We start from the raw sequence: 17,918 nt of genomic DNA, 5'->3' as shown, positions 1-17,918 counted from the left end.
CTACTTAAATAAATTAACTTGAAAAAAAAAGTTATGTGTTTATTTGAAAGGCAGAGAGAAAGAGAGATCTTGTGTTCTCTGACTCACTCCCCAAATGCCCACAGCAGCTAGAGCTGGGCCAGGCTGAAACTAAGAACCCAGAATTCCATCCAGGTCTCCCACATGGGTAGCCAGAATCCAAACATTTGAGACATCATCAGCTGCCTTCCAGGGTGCACATTAGTAGAAGCTGGAGTTGGAAAAGAGCTGGGACTTCAACCAGGCACCATGAAATGGGATGCAGGCATCCCAAATGGTGTCTTAACCACTGTGCCAAACAGCCACCCCAAATACATTACTCTTTTTTTTAAGTCATAATACACATACATAAGATAGAATGAAAGAAAAGGGAATAATCACCATTAAATGAACATTTTTTCTCAGCCGTTAATAACTCAAATATTTAAATTAAAAAAATTAAAACTCTGGCTAACCACATCAGAAATTCTGTGAGACTGGCTGGATCCTAATTGCTTGAGCTCCAGGGAAAAGACATTTGGTGAACAACAGCTTTTCCTACTGTCCTTAGGAACGGTCTCTTTTTGTCAGATCAATAGTACAAGTTAGTATGTACCTATGGTTTTCTAATATATCTCAAAATATAGAGTGGAGTGACTCTTGGTAAGTGTATAGTTGTTTTTTAGAAGTTTACACATGTGCACGCAGGCATACACACATATACACACACACACACATCCACCCAACCTGAGTGGAAGATTTCCACAGAAAATAATATCAGTGTTTGGGGAAGGCATTTGATGTAGAGCTTAAGAAGTTCACACCCGAGGGATTGTGGGAGCCTCTGCGTCCTGCTTGCTGGGAGAGAGGTAGCTCTCCTTTTCCCTCTCCCTTTCCCTGAGAGTTGTCTGCTGGTTCTCAGCTTGAAGAAGATTCTACAGTCCTTATTGATCCTTTTTCTTGGCGTTACCATTTTTGAAGCAAAGTTAACCTAGCTTTCTAGCTTGAGCTTTCTTTTTGGCCATCTTAAAAAAAATTTTTTAAATCTGTAAAGTATACAAGAGATAGTTCTACAGTGTCCAAGTCATTCCAGCAGTCATCTCTCGGTAGGGACTCACAGGGTAATGGGTGTGACCTGTCTGCAGCAGGAATAGGCCTTCTTGCTGCTGCTACCCAGTCTTTAAGTATGCCAGCATCTCTTGGAAGGATGAACCAGGGTACTGCACGCCTTGCTAGTTTAATGAGTCTTGGAATGAGTTCTTCATTGAATCAACAAGGAGCTCATAGTACACTGTCTTCTGCTAGTACTTCTTCCCATAATTTGCAGTCTATATTTAACATTGGAAGTAGAAATCCACTCCCTTTGTCTTCTCAACACCGTGGAGATGTAGACCAGGCCAGTAACATTTTGGCCAGCTTTGGTCTGTCTGCTAGATACTTCGATGAACTGAGTCATTATCCAGAGGACAAGATTACTCCTGAGAATTTGCCCCAGATCCTTCTAGAGCTTAAAAGGAGGATAACTGAAGAAAGCCCTACATTGAGTTATGGTAGAGGTGGCAGATCTGCTACACAGGAGCCACCATACAGAGTACCTAGGGATGACTGGGAAGAAAAAAGGCACTTTAGAAGAGATAGTTTTGATGATCGTGGTCCTAGTCTCAACCCAGTGCTTGATTATGACCATGGAAGTCGTTCTCAAGAATCTGGTTATTATGACAGAATGGATTATGAAGATGACAGATTGAGAGATGAAGAAAGGTGTAGGGATGATTCTTTTTTTGGTGAGACCTCGCCTAACTATCATAAATTTAACAGTGAGTATGAGAGAATGGGACGTGGTCCTGGTCCCTTACAAGAGAGATCTCTCTTTGAGAAAAAGAGGGGCACCCCTCCAAGTAGCAATATTGAAAACTTCCATGGACTCTTACCGAAGGGTTATCCCCATCTGTGCTCTATATGTGATTTGCCAGTTCATTCTAATAAGGAGTGGAGTCAACATATCAATGGAGCAAGTCACAGTCGTTGATGCCAGCTTCTTGAAATCTATCCAGAATGGAATCCTGACAGTGATACAGGACACACAATGGGTGATCCATTCATGTTGCAGCAGTCTACAAATCCAGCACCAGGAATTCTGGGACCTCCACCTCCCTCATTCCATCTTGGGGGACTAGCAGTTGGCCCAAGAGGAAATCTGGGTGCTGGAAATGGGAATCTGCAAGGACCAAGACACATGCAGAAAGGCAGAGTGGAAACAAGCCGAGTTGTTCACATAGTGGATTTTCAATGAGGGAAAAACTTGAGATACCAACTGCTACAGCTGGTGGAACCATTTGGAGTCATTTCAAATCATCTGATTCTAAATAAAATTAATGAGGCATTTATTGAAATGGCAACCACAGAAGATGCTCAGGCTGCAGTGGATTATTACACAACCACACCAGCATTAGTATCTGGCAAGCCAGTTAGAGTTCATTTATCCCAGAAGTATAAAAGAATAAAGAAACCTGAGGGAAAGCCGGATCAGAAATTTGACCAAAAGCAAGAGCTTGGGTGTGTGATACAACTCAGCAATTTGCCCCCATTCTGGCTATTCTGATAGTGCTGTGCTCAAGCTTGCTGAACCTTATGGAAAAGTAAAGAATTACATACTGATGAGGATGAAAAGTCAGGCCTTTATAGAGATGGAAACCAGAGAATATGCAATGGCAATGGTTGACCATCATTTGAAAAAGGCCCTTTGGTTCCAAGGGAGGTGTGTGAAGGTTGACCTGAGAAATATAAAAAACTGGTACTGAGGATTCCCAACAGAGGCATTGACTTACTGAAAAAGGGTAAGTCTCGAAAAAGATCTTACTCTCCAGATGGCGAAGAATCTCCAAGTGATAAGAAATCCAAAACAGATGGCTCTCAGAAGACTGAAAGTACAACCGAAGGTAAAGAACAAGAAGAGAAGTCAGGTGAAGATGGTGAGAACGGTATAAAGGATGACCAGACAGAGCAGGACCTAATATGCTTCTTGAATCTGAAGATGAACTACTTGTAGATGAAGAAGCAGCAGCAGCTCTACTAGAAAGTGGCAGTTCAGTGGGAGATGAGACCGATCTTGCTAACTTAGGTGATGTTGCTTCTGATGGGATAAAGGAACCTTCAGACAAAGCTGTGAAAAAAGATACAAGTGCTTCAACGGCAGCAAAGAAAAAGCTTAAAAAGGTGGACAAGATCGAGGAACTCGATCAAGAAAATGAAGCAGCGTTGGAAAATGGAATTAAAAATGAGGAAAATGCAGAACGAGGTGCTGAATCTGCTGAGAATGCTGACGATCCCAGCAAAGACACAAGTGAAAATGCAGATGGCCAAAGTGATGAAAACAAAGAGGACTATACAGTCCCAGATGAGTATAGAATTGGACCATATCAGCCCAATGTTCCTGTTGGTATAGACTATGTGATACCTAAAACAGGGTTTTACTGTAAGCTGTGTTCACTCTTTTATACAAATGAAGAAATTGCAAAGAATACTCATTGTAGCAGCCTTCCTCATTATCAGAAATTAAAGAAATTTCTGAATAAATTGGCAGAAGAACGCCGGCAGAAGAAGAAAGCTTAAGATGTTGAAAAAGCTTAATGATTTCAAAGAAAATAATGGTTCTTTGTTTTTATTGTTAACCTTTTTAAAATACAATACTGATAGGAGAAAACTATTGTACTCTTTTGTTTTAATGGAAAAATAATAGATGTCTGTTCATGTGTTAAGTGTTATAGCAAAAAATACGTATACGGTTAAGTTAATGAAAAATAGTTTTTCTTTTATCAGAATGAAAACAGACAAAAGTGCTTTGTAGAGATTGACTCTGTAAGCTACTTAAGACAACTTGCACCACTAAGGAAAATAACAACCATTCAGAGAAAAATGAAATTTAGTAGTTATAAGCTTCAAAGAAATGTCAACTTTTGATTCCATTCAATAAAGAACAAAACCAAGTGTATTTTTATTACTTTCTTCTGAAACATTCCACATTTTAATCTGAGCCTTGCAGTCCTTTCATTTGGATTTGAAGCTTTTTTAGTTGCATTTCAGTTTTGGAAGACTTCATTATGTGAGATTGGCACTTCAGATGCAGGTGTAGTTTCTTTTAATGTCATTGCTGTTGTTTAGGTAATAAGAAATATTAAGTATACACTTTAGATTTTGTAATTTTTTCCCTGAGTTCCTGCTAGATTTCATATTCTAGTAGTTAATGTATTTCAGTGAAATGTAAAAATGTTCCCATTCTCTTTGACCAGTATTAATTTCTTGAGATCTTACTGCTTGTCACTTGAATCCTGAGGCTGTCATACATCTCTGGTATAAGCAACATTTGATTTCAGAAGTGTGTAGACCATCTCTTCGTATTTTCAAGATGTAATTTTACATTTCTGCATTTTAAGACCAGTTTGGCCATAATTCTAGATGCACGCTTTTAATTCATGTACCTGCACATGTGAGCTTTGTGAACAGAAATTTGCATGTGTAATCTGTGTTTACTTGTAACTTTCTAGTTATATACTGCTTATATCTGTGGATTCAAGTTACTGAAGTGAATACCAATAAAAAAACAAACCCTTAAAAAAAAAAAAGAAGAAGAAGAAATTCACACCCTTGGGGCCGGCGCCATGGCTCACTTGGTTAATTCTCCGCCTGCAACACTGGCATCCCATGTGGGCGCCGGTTCTAGTCCTAGTTGCTCCTCTTCTACTCCAGCTCTCTGCTGTGGCCCAGGAGGGCAGTGAAGGATGGCCCAGGTGCTTGGGCCCCTGCACCTGCATGGGAGACCAGGAGGAAGCACCTGGCTTGGATTGGTGCAGCACCGGCCATAGCAGCCATTTGGGGAGTGTACCAACAGGAGGAGGACCTTTCTCTCTGTCTCTCTCTCTCTTACTGTCTATAACTCTACCTGTCAAATAAATTTTTTTTTGACAGGCAGAGTGGACAGTGAGAGAGAGAGATAGAGAGAAAGGTCTTCCTTTTTGCCATTGGTTCACCCTCCAATGGCTGCCGCGGTAGGCACGCTGCTACTGGCGCACTGCGCTGGTCCGATGGCAGGAGCCAGGTGCTTATCCTGGTCTCCCATGGGGTGCAGAGCCCAAGCACTTGGGCCATCCTCCACTGCACTCCCTGGCCACAGCAGAGAGCTGGCCTGGAAGAGGGGCAACCGGGACAGGATCAGTGCCCCGACCGGGACTAGAACCCGGTGTGCCGGCGCCGCAAGGTGGAGGATTAACCTATTGAGCCGTGGCGCCGGCCCCTGTCAAATAAATTTTTTAAAAAATTAAAAGAAGTTCATATCCTATACTGGAGTGCCTGGATTTAAGTCCTGACCCCATTCCTGATTCCAGCCTCCTGCAAATGCATGCACCCTGGGAGGCAGCAGGTGATGGCTCAAGTTTGGTTCCTGCCACCCACATAAAATTGATTTATTTATTTGAAAGTCAGACTTACAGAGAGAAAGAGAGGGAGAGACAGAGAAATCGCCCATCTGCTGTTTCATTCCCCAAAGGACCACAATGGCCGGGGCTGGGCCGGACTGAAGACAGGATCCAGGAGCTTCCTCTGGTCTCCCACATGGGTGCAGAGGCCAAGCCCTTGGGCCATCTTCCACTGCTTTCCCAGGCCAGTATCAGGGAGCTGGATTGGAAGTGGAGCAGCTGAGACTCGAACTGCCACCCATATGGGATGCTGGTGTCACAAGCGGAGGCTTAACCTACTGTGACACAGCGCTAGCCCTCATATGCTGCCATTTGTGTGTGTGCATGACGGCATGTGTGTGCACTTTCAAGAACTATAAACTTTCTAATTGATCATAATGATAGGATTAAGTGTCAAAGGGATCACATAACCAAGACCAGTGTCTGCTAATAGTAACTGATAGAATTAAAAAGGAGAGAACGATCCAACATGGGAAGTGGGATACACAGAACTCATAATGGCAGATGCCCTAAAGAGCACTCTGGTCTCAGAATCAGCCTTTAAGACATTTGGATCCGGCTAAAAAGCCATAAGCATTTCTCAGGCATGGAAAGCCAAGACACTGTGGAAAAAAAAATGACTTAAATGAAAGATCTCTGTGAGTGAGATCCCAACGAAAAGAATGGGCCATCAAAGAAGGAGGTACCTTGCTCTGAAGGGAGGAGAGAACTTCCACTTTGACTATGGTCTTGTCTAAATAAGATCGGAGTTTGTGAACTCAAGAGGCTTCCATAGCCTTGGCAGCTCATGACAAGAGCCTCGGGTGATTACTGACATAAATAAGAGTGTCAATTGTTAAATGAACAACGGGAGTCACTGTGCACCTACTCCTCAGGTAGGATCTCTGTCCTTAATGTGTTATACTATGAGAATTAATGGTAAAACTAGTCTTCAAACAGTACTTTATACTTTGTGTATCTGTGTTGGTGAAATCTTTACTTAGTATATACTAAGTTGATCTTCTGTATATAAAGATAGTTGAAAATAAATCTTGATGAGGAATGGGATGGGAGAGGGAGTGGGAGATGGGATGGTTGCGGGTGGGAGGAAAGTTATGGTGGGGAAAAGCTGCTATAATCCAAAAGTTGTACTTTGGAAATTTATATTTATGAAATAAAGGTTGAAAAAATAAAAAAAGAAATATAGACATAAAATGATGAAAAAGGAAATTAAATATAGTGATTTATATTAGAGCTTTAGAAATACTTTGTTCTTGGGAGATCTGGCATTTCAATTTTAAGTCATGAACATGATTTCAACAGTCTTCAAAATTGCATAGTGCATGTAAAAATCAAAATAAAAGCATCTCCTCCTATAATCATTTAAGTGCAAATATAAATAAATAAATGGGTTTCCTATAAGTATTCCTTTTTTTTCCAAATCCAAAGTGTTTTATTTTGTTCCCTTTAAAAAGAAAGATATTTATTTATTAGAAAGGCAGAGTTACAGAAAGAGGGAGAGACAAACAGGGAGAGGACTTCTATCCACTGATTCACTCCCCAAAAGGCTGCAACAGCCAGAGCTGTGTCAGGTCAAAGCCAGGAGCCAAGAACTTCTTCTGGGTTTTCCATGTGGGTGGCAGGAGCCCAAGCACCTGAGCCATCTTTTGCTGCCTTCCCAGGTGATTAGCAGTGAGCTGGATGGGAAGTGGAACAAGCCCGGACTCGAACCAGCACCCATATGGGACACCGGTGCTGTAGGTGGTGGCTTAACCCACTATGCCACAACGCTTGCCCCAAATATCCCTTTTTAAAAAAGGAAAATAGGAATACTAATTCAGACCGTCTCTTGAAAAGTACAAGTAAAATGGCAATAGTGATTGCCTTCAGACAACAGGCCTAAATGGCTAGAGGCAGGGATGGGGGAGAATTTTGTTCCATATGTTTACACTATACATTTTGTCCATGTGCATGCATAATAAATGCAAAAAATTAAAAGCATTAAACTAGAATTAAGTTCTACTTGTGAAAGCTGTAGATAAAGTTGAAGAGATCATTACATTTAGAGTTGAAATTTGAAAGAGAATTAAACTTGAAGTCTGGATGCAGCACAAGTTTGGAGCTCCTCTGTTGCCTATGCTTATTCACATACTCATTTTCCATTTTCTGAACATCTTTGTAGTTCATATATTTGGAGATCTGTGGTTTATTAGGTACAGTTTTCTGTTTGAAATAGATTAACTAAGTTCTATTAAATGCTTAAAATGTGTAAGTTATGGAAAGTAGAAACCCTGTCAATAGTTATTTTTTCAGAGCTTAGAAATAGTTATGCCTGGTAGCTTTTCAGAGTCTGGAGAACACACAACATTCTGCATTTTACAGAATGTGCTCACATTTATCAGTTGATCCTTAGGAGAGAAGCCCCATGTGATTCTTGCTATTCTCAGCTTTGTGCATGAACTAAAATTAGAACCAGGCTAACATTACCTTTCACTTGATTACAGCCTGACTGAGGACTTCAGTCATTTGGAACTGCACTGAAGAAATTCTTCCTGTAATTCGTTCCTGGTTGATTATCACTAAGTTTGGGCATATCAACTTCAGCATCCACCGACAATGGTAAGTATTTCTTAAAACACATTTTCCTCCATTCCTCACATGTAAATTGATTGTTGATGATACTTTTCCGGCGTCTGTATGTGCTGCAATGTGCAAACAAAACTTGGAATTGAATTTGAAGGTCTTTTCTGAGGTTCAGTCACTCAAGTAATTGTCATCTGCTGGAAGATAGATTTCTTTAGAGGTAAACACTTCTGCAATTGTATGTCTTTCACTTTCTTTTGACTTTGTGAAGCCAACTCTCCCGGTCATGGTGCTGCAATGTTTACCTCACTGCCATGCTCTGTGCTTTTCTGTTATGGTAATGATCACAGGAGAGATCACAATCCTTGCTGGAGGCAGAAAACCCATCCATCATTATTGACTTGCTTTCCTGCATGGGAAATATGGGAATACTGATGGATGATCGAAGTTTAGACAGTAATAGCAAAGGAGGAAATGAATTAGCAAATGACTGAAATGCTATATGTGCCTAATAAAGTACACATATACATGTAGATACTTGGGACTTAAAAATATTTTGTTGTTTGATAATGATTATTTGAAATATTTTGTAAATACTTCAGTCTTGCTTCAGTCTGAGACAATAAATTATCAGTTGACTGTGATATGCCCCAGTAGCTGGGTTAGTAGTATGTGCATCCCAAGCTTCTTTGATGGCAAAAAGATCTCAGATTCTGTTCCTAACTTCTGCATACATTGTTCAAGAGTAGAGACTGTCTCCTAATAATTTTCTACAGATTGCCAATTATGTATTAATCCTGAAATTTTAAACTTTTTTCTTCTGTGATACAATTCTTCTGTCTCTCTCTCTCTCTCTCTTTTAAAGATTTATTTATTTATTTGAAAGTCAGAGTTACACAGAGAGAGGAGAGGCAGAGAGAGAGAGAGAGACAGGTCTTCCATCTGATGGTTCACTCCTCAATTGGCTGCAATAGCTAGAGCTGTGCCAATCCGAAGCCAGGATCCAGGAGTTTCTTCTGGGCCTCGCACGCGGGTGCAGGTGCCTAAGGACTTGGGCCATCTTCCACTGCTTTCCTAGGCCACAGCAGAGAGCTGGATTGGAAGAGGAGCAGCCGGATCTTGAACCGGCGCCCATATGGGATACTGGCACTTTAGGCCAGGGCGTTAACCCGCTGCGCCACAGCGCCAGCCCCTCTCTCTCTCTCACCTACACTGCATAATTTTAGTTTGAAAAGTCAAGAATTTAAAACACTAATTATAGATAGCAACATTCTGTACTACGTGCCTCTCTATCACTAGCCCTACTCCCCAGAAGTAAGCATTTGAACCATTTTGGGGTTTGGTTTTCTTTCTTTTTTTTTTTTTTAAGATTTTTAAAATTTATTTGAAAGACAGAGTTACAGAGAGAGATAGAGACAGAGAGAGAGGTCTTCCATCCACTGGTTCACTCCCCAGATGGCTGCAACACCTGGAGCCAAGCTGATCTGAAGCCAGGAGCCAGGAGCTTCCTCCAGGTCTCCCACGTGAGTGCAGGGGCCATGACGCCGGCCAGAAAATGAAATTATCATATGAAATAGTTATCTGTAACCCCATGTTTATTGCAGCTCAAATCACAATAGCTAAGATATGGAATCAACCCAGAGGTTCATCAACTGATGACTGGATAAAGAAATTATAGTATATATACACAATGGAATACTACTCAGTCATAAAAAGGAGTGAAATCCTGTCTTTTGCAGCAAAATGGGTTCCACTGGAGACCATTATGCTTAGTGAAATAAGCCAATTCCAAAAAGACAAATAAAATATGCTTTCCCTGATTTGTGGTAACTAATATACAGAGTCCAAAAAATGTAATGTATTTGAGAAAAATTGACATTTTGAGATTTGATTAATTTTTATTGCTCTTGTCTATAGTCTTGTGGAACAGTGGTTTTGCTACTTACTACTTGTTGAATTCTGTATTTAGTGGAGGGTTAAGCTTGTGACTATAAACAAAATTGGGTACTCAGCCCTCTGCTCTCTGCTGAGCCACCCGTCTGGCCTGCCTAGGTGTATTCTCTCCATTTAATCATGTAACCTTGCTCTCCCCTAGTCTGAGTGACTGGGCACTCTCTGTCTGTCCCTGCTGTGCTGACAGATCCCTACCCCCAATAAAACCTTAGTACTTCACACAAAAAAAAGAAAATTGAAAATATTTCATTGTAAAAATTAAAAAGAGAGAGAGTGGGAGTGAGTAAGGGAGAGAGGATAGGGTGGGAAGTATCATTATGCTCATAAAACTGTATATGTGCAATACATGAAATTTGCATACCTTAAATAAAATTTTTTTTAAAAATTTAAAAACTATATGTATGAAATACATGAAGTTTGGTCCCTTTTTACAAATAAATTTTAAAAAGCACTGCAATGTGTAACTTTGGAATATGTCATTTTACATTTGAAAATATTTGTATTGTAAATTTCTTGTTAGTTTAATAAATATTGCAAAACCTCTCTCCAAAGAGAATATAGTGATATAAACTGCCACCAGCAGTGTATGAAAGTGCCTGTTTCCCTATGCTATTACAGATTTCCTTTCTTCCCTTTCCAACTTTATATATTTCTATTTACTGTCTTGCATTATGGCTTTCCAGTATAACATTGAAAAGAAATAATGATTGTGCATGTATTTCTCTTCCTGAATTTGGGAGGAAATCATTCAAATGATTTTAACCAAATTCTTATGTTATTGCCGATTTGCTGAAAAATCAATACTATTATTTGTAAGCTTGTAGGATATTCCATCAAATGGATGTACCATAATTCACTTAACCATTCCCCTAGTTTTAGGTATTTTCCTCTTATTTCTGAGATTCAGGTCACAATCCTCAATACTGCATCTTCCATTTGCAATTTATTTATTTATTTTTATTTATTTATTTGACAGGTAGAGTTACAGACAGTGAGAGAGACAGAGAGAAAGGTCTTCTGTTGGTTCACTCCCCAAATGGCCTCAACAGCAAAAGCTGTGCTGATCTAAAACCAGGGGCCAGGAGCCTCCTCCTGGTCTCCCATGCAGGTGCAGGGGCCCAAGCACTTGGACCATCCTCCACTGCTTTCCCAGGCCATAGCAGAGAGTTGGACTGGAAGAGAAGGAACCGGGACTAGAACCAGTGCGCATATGGGATGCTGGCACCGCAGGTAGAGGATTAACCTAGTGCACCACGGTGCTGGCCCCTGCAATTTATTTTTAAATCGGAGCAAATAACTGCAATATATGTTATCAGTTAACTGATTTCCAGTTTATGCCTACGGCATCCAGATAAGATAGACATTCCAAGATCTTATTTTATATATGCATTATTAACTATTTTCCTATAGTTGGCTGCTTGCAATTTTCATTATTGTGAATTATAGTATAAAAATGAAAGTAGATTTGGCATCAGTTCCCACCTCTGCCACTTATTAGTTATAAGAGCTTGAGCAAATTGTTAATCTCCTTTAAGGCTCAGTTTTCTCATCAATATATTAGAGACAATAAAATGTCAATATCATAGTGTTTTATGAGGGTTTTAAAAGTGAGATATGGCTTATAAAATCTGTAACATAGTTTTGGGAACATGAAAGGTATTCAATAAATATGAGCTCTTCTGATCATACTAGTACTCACTAAACACTCTGAAATATTGCTTTTATATTCTGATACAGTTGGGTCTTTCCTAACATGGCATCTGTGATTCAGTTATTGAGAACCTAATGAAGTTGATGACTCTGTGACAATGTGGAGAAAACATGACCGAAACTGTGGCTTGTACTGGTGCTGTCAATGCTGTAAAGGAGGTTTGGGAAAAAAGAATACAGAAACACAATGAAGACCTGAGACGAGAGAAGGAATTTCAACAAAAGTAGGCTCTAACGTATTTATTCTTTTGAATTAGTGAACATTTGTAACATCACAATTTTTAAAAATTTTTTTCTTTTTTTTTTTTAAAGATTTATTTATTTATTTATTTGGAAGTCAAAGTTACACTGAGAGAGGAGAGGCAGAGAGAGAGAGGTCCTCCATCCAATGGCCGGAGCTGCACCAGGAGCCAGGAGGCTCCTCCGGGTCTCCCATGTGGGTGCAAGGGCCCAAGGACTTGGGCCGTCTTCTACTGCTTTCCCAGGCTACAGCAGAGAGCTGGATCGGAAATGAAGCAACCGGGTCTTGAACCGACATCGATTTGGGATGTCAGCGCTTCAGGCCAGGGCATCAACCTGCTGTGCCATAGCGCCAGGCCCACATCACAATTATATTTTAAAAAGATTATTTATTAAATGCCTTGTTATTGAATTACTTAAAGTAACACCTGACTCAATTAAATGTGATTAAGGGATATGAGTCACAAAACACACAAGTGCCTGTACAAACGGTCTTCAAAATGTTCGTGGAAATGTGTATTATGAAAAACCATGTATGGATTTCAGATTTTTTACACCAAAAATCCCTTACCTTTTAATTCCATTTTCCATTAACTATTTTTAAAGTCTATTTATTTGAAAGGTAGAGCAACAAAGAGAGATAGAGGGCTATCTTCCATCTGCTGGTTCCTTCCCCAAATGCTCATAACAGCAGGGGCTGGGCCAAGGCACAGCCAGGAGCCTGGAACTCCATCCAGGTTTTCCACATCAGTGGCAGGGGTGCACACAGTTCAGCCATGATCTGCTGCCTTTCAGAATGCATTAGAAAGAAGCTGGATGGGAGGCAGAACAGCCAGGACTCTACCTGATACTCTGACATGGGATGTGGATGTCCCAAATGGCGGCCTAACCCCAATGCACCACAATACCCACTCCCGTAATATGCAATTTAACTCTTAAGCTGAACTGTATTATTTCTGAGCCATTACTTATTAAATAAGCCAAACTTATTAAACACTTATGGATTAATCACAAGGAAATTGCAGATCAAGCCCCTAATGAGGTACCATTCACACCCTCTAGGAGGCTATGATAAAAAGATGAAGAGTGATTAAATATTGAGGATATGGAGAAGCTGGAACCTTGATGCACTGCTATGGGGACTTAAAAGGTTGCAGTCAATTTGGAAATAGTTGGGACAATGTCCACTGTCGATGTCTAGTGTTACTCTGTGGCCCAACGATTCTACTCCTAGGATCATGAAAACATAATCTATCAATGGACAAACTTACAACAATTTAGTTTAAAGACCTTAATTGGATTTTTTTCTGTCTAGAGTCAGGCAACACTTCATGTCATAATAAGTGTTACATTGGCCCTGTGGAAGAATTTGGTTTTATAGATAGAAAAGGGCTTTACAAAAGCAAAAACAAGGAACAAAAAGTAGATTGGTCATTTCAAAGTTATGATCCTTGTAAGGCAGGGACATGGATACAGAACAACAGAAAAATAACTCTTTAATATCAGGTTATTTTGTTAGTGTGAGGGTTGTGACAGAGGGAACTTCATTATGAAGTTGGCCTATTATGAAAATGGCCTATTTGCAAAATTTGGCTGTTATCTGTCTCTCCTGTTTCTCAGAAGGTCATATAACTTATTTTCAGTTTGGTGAAGTGAAACTTCAGCTCCAATTTTAATTTTTAGGCAGGTCTGTTGGGTCACAGGGCAGGAACCTCATTCACAACAATGGCTTCCAATAGTTTTTTAGTGAACAATTCACATAAGAACTTGTAGACAGATGTCCATGGCATTATTCAGAATAACTAGAAGTGGAATTAACCCAAATGTCCATCGACTGATGAACAAATAAACATATTGGTTATACATGGTAGATACATTTGGTAGACACATAGAGTGGAATCATTTCAATATAATCAAAAGGAATCAAGTACTGATACATGCCTTCAGCATGGATAAACTTGCAATAAAACAGTGCTAAGAGGCCTGACATGAAAGACCACGTGTCCTATAATGTCACTTGTTGGAAATGTCTTGAGTAGGGCAAAACCATAGAGCCAAAAAAAGTACAATAGATTGTCAGGGAGCAGGAGATGGAGAAATAGGGCGGAACTGCTACAGGGTATGGAATTTCCTTTCTGAGTGATAAAATATTTTGATATTAGATAGCAGTGATGGATGCTCATGCTGCGAATATAGCAAAATGCACTAAACTGTGTACTTTAAAAGATGACATTTATGGCATATGAATTCTATCTTTTTTAAAAAGAATTATTTATTTATTTGAAAGGCAGAGTTACACAGAGAGAAAGAGAGATGTCTTCCTTCTGCTGGTTCATTCCCCAGTTGGCCTTGATGGTTGGAGCTGGGCCAGACCAAAGCCAGGAAGGACCTGGGCCATTTTCTACTGCTTTCCCAGGCCATAGCAGAGAGCTGTATTGGAAGTGGAGTATCCAGGACTCGAACTGGCGTCCATATGGGATGCTGGCACTGCAAGCGGTGGCTTTTACCACTACCCAACAGCATCGGCCCCTGAATTGTATCTTAAAAAAACTATTGTAAATAAAATCAATGGAGAGCTATGATACTTTTCAGAAATTTAAAAATAGGGCATTTGTGGTGCTACTTATATTTATGTCTTGCAAAATAAATTTTCATCTGATTTGCAGAACAATTGGTCAAATGATTGTCTCTGATGGGTCATTTTAAAAATAAAATGAGGGGCCAGCGTTGTGGTGTAGTGGTTAAAGCTGTTGCCTGCAGTGCCAGCATCTCACATGGCCATTGATTCGAGTCCCGGCTGCTCCACTTACAACCAGCTCTCTGTTATGGTCTAGGAAAGTAGCAGAAGATGGCTCAAGTTCTTGGGCCCCTGCACCCACATGATAAACCCAGAAGAAGCTCCTGGCTTTGTATTGGCCCAGTTCTGGCTGTTGCGGCCATTTGGGGAGTGAACCAGCATATGGAAGACCTTTCCCTCTCTCTCTCTCTGCCTCTGCCTCTCTGTATCTCTTTCAGATAACTAAATAAATCTTTAAAAAAAAATAAATAATATTGCTTGAAAAAATAAATAAAACAAATCCTACTTGTGTCAATATCTATGAACTAAAATGATTTTCTGGTCTCCTAGGCTAGTGAGGATCTGGGAAGAACGAGTGAGCTTAACCAAGCTAAAAGAAAAAGTCACCAGGCAAGATGGAAGAGTCATTCTGAAGATAGAAAAGGAGGAATGGAAGGTAAGCATTAGGAAAACAATGTTTGGCACCTTGAATTTTGTGGAAGAGTTGAGAGAATGATTCTAACATGGTATAACAAAGAGTGGGATAGTTGGAAAATCCAATTTTAATAATCCACCAAATTTATTTGGGCAGCATGAACCACTGAAAAGAAACATAACTTCACAGTTGTTTTGGAAATTTCAATGTGCTTCAGCTCTGCCTGAACTTAAGTCATTTGTAGTACTTCTCCTGCTAGTCCTTCTAATAAGCATTTTCTCATTTTCCATAAAGAATGATTATATGGCTTTTCCAAAGAAATGCTTAGTTAACAGTCCACAAAATGGAAATGTGATTTTGTTGTTGTTGTTCTTAGGTCTATTACGTGATTCATAGTCTTTCTCTGTCACCATCACACCCATACACACAGAAATACCATTGCTTAATGTCATTAGGCATACTCTAATTTTTACTAGGGCTTCCAATCTTTGGGTCAGCATTTGTTTTCATAATATAGATATATTTAACTTTGAGGTTAACTCTTTTATTTCTCTCCTGGCTATTTTATGGTGCATTGGAAAAGGCATAGAGATCAGAAGAGTTGGAACTCTTAAAAACCTTAAGTTTTAAAAAATCTTTGGGACCTACACTATGGCATAGTGGGCTAAGCTCCTGCCTGTGGTGTCAGCATCCCACATAGGTGCTGGTTTGTGTCCCAGCTGTTCTTCTTCTGATCCAGCTCTCTGCTATGACCTGGGAAAGCAGTAGAAGATGGCCTAAGCTCTTGGTCTCCTGCAACCACGTGGGAGACCTAGAAGAAGCTCCTGGCTCTGGCTTCGAATTGGCCCAGCTCTAGCTGTTGGGGCCATTTGGGGAGTGAACCAGAGAATGGAAGACATTTCTCTCTATCTCTCCCTCTCTCTGCCTGTAGCTCCTCCTCTCAAATAAATAAATAAAATATTTTTTAAAATTTTTAAAAATTTAACTCACATAAAATAAACAGTAGAAGAGAAGTTTGAATTATTGATTAAAGTCATTTTTTGATATTCTAATTTAATAGCTTATGTATTATAGGAAAACCTAATGCAACAGAATCTCAGGACATACTTCTATGTGTGTGTACGTTATTGAACAAGATATGTTTGAATTGGGGTTTGAGGGTTTGGCAAACAATTAAAACTGTAATGGTCTGAAAACTTATAAGCAACACAAAGTGCTTTGAAATGAAGCCAATCCAGGAAAAAAATACAAATTTTTACAAATCAAATAACATCACCCTGCAGTGTCACAGGATATTAAAGTAACTTATTAAGTAACACAATGACCCTGTTATTTCTTTCACTGGAGTTTAGACTCTGCCTTCTTCTCTACTGAAACTCAATCAGCTACAAGAATGGCAACTTCACAGAACAGGTTTATTGAAAATTCCTGAATTCATTGGAAGATTCCAGAACCTCATTGTGCTAGATTTATCTCGAAACATAATTTCAGAGATTCCTCGAGGAATTGGTAAGAAAGATTGCTTCATTCGTGTGTTAGTTTATCCAAGCACAAATGTGTTTCATTGATTTTTTTTTCAGTACATGGAATACAAATCTCATCTTTATATAGCCTTGAATCTTGAGAACATTTTAAAAATTTAATCCAAGTGAAAGCTTGCAGGAGACCCAAGCTTCTGAGTTTACTGAAGTAACTGAGGATGAGGCTTCTATGTGAGGTTCTGGAAACAATATTCCTGGTTCAGCTATTCTCCTTAGAAGATTAAAAAAGAAAAATCTCCAAAATGGAAAATTACTGAAGATGTAATATAGATAAAACAGAATCTCCTCCCTCCTTCCCTCCCTTTCTTCCTTTCTCTCTCTCTCTTCCTCCCTCCCTTCCTTCCTTTCTCCCTACCTTTCTCTGTCTTGTTTTTAAAATTTTTTTGCTCATAGCACGATAAATCTGTTTGAAGAAGGGGTACAATAGAGACTGGAACAATGGAAGAAACTAACTATGAATTTGCTGATAAAAGCAAGTTATGATATTATATTTAATGGGAAACATTATTTTATATCCATCTGCCATCTATTGTGTATTATTTTTTGTAGGACTGCTCACTAGGCTTCAGGAACTCATTCTTAGCTACAATAGGATCAAGACTGTCCCCAAGGAGCTAAGTAACTGTGCCAGCTTGGAGAAACTAGAACTGGCTGTTAACAGAGATATATGTGATCTTCCACAAGAGGTCAGAAAGATATAAGTGCCTATGATATTATTTTTCATCAACTAGTTTATTTCTCAAATGTGTGATTGTTAAAAGTAAAACTAATGAGGAAATGCTATAAGTTTTACTGCAGAAAAAATAATTAAGATGATTTGCTATTATATGAATAACATAAGCTTTTAGTTAGAGAAAAATCTATTTAACATAAAATATACTATATTATTGTCACAGTACTGACATCAGTTGATGGCTAGACTGATCTCATTGAGGTCAGAGTCAGAGTTTTAATTTCTTAAATTACTAGAATTGAGGGCAGAACCTAGATTGTAATCATTACTTAATAAGGGCATTTTCAATGAATAACTGATTATCATAAAGCATAGTCCATGTGGTAATTGAAAAACTCTTTATCAGTTTGTGATTTTTTGAGAAAGAGATGAATGTAAGTTTTTTATGCATTCATCTGGGAAATGTTTATAAATCACCAATGATAGTTCCTTTTGCAGGTAATGCAGTATATATATAGATCCCATGGACAATTTTTTTACACATACAATTTCTTTATTC

General features: G+C 39.2%; 1 protein-coding gene and 1 pseudogene across 1 annotated transcript in view; both read left to right on the top strand.

The window, feature by feature from the left end:
* LRRC39 (leucine rich repeat containing 39) overlaps positions 1 to 17,918 on the top strand; it is a 65,206-nt gene that overhangs the window by 12,566 nt on the left and 34,722 nt on the right. The window contains exons 3-7 of the mRNA XM_062191822.1: positions 7,952 to 8,066; positions 11,721 to 11,917; positions 15,061 to 15,166; positions 16,498 to 16,654; positions 17,236 to 17,372. Of these exons, the coding sequence (XP_062047806.1) occupies positions 11,805 to 11,917; positions 15,061 to 15,166; positions 16,498 to 16,654; positions 17,236 to 17,372 (513 nt within the window). The 5' untranslated portion in view covers positions 7,952 to 8,066; positions 11,721 to 11,804. The remainder of the gene's footprint in view (positions 1 to 7,951; positions 8,067 to 11,720; positions 11,918 to 15,060; positions 15,167 to 16,497; positions 16,655 to 17,235; positions 17,373 to 17,918) is intronic.
* Positions 1,511 to 3,642, top strand: LOC133759979 (matrin-3-like; annotated as a pseudogene).

This window comes from Lepus europaeus, chromosome 5 (genome assembly GCF_033115175.1).
Source record: "Lepus europaeus isolate LE1 chromosome 5, mLepTim1.pri, whole genome shotgun sequence".
NCBI lineage: Eukaryota > Metazoa > Chordata > Mammalia > Lagomorpha > Leporidae > Lepus > Lepus europaeus.
The sequence above is the reverse complement of the archived record's forward strand: the minus strand, read 5'-3'. Positions and strand labels throughout refer to the sequence as shown.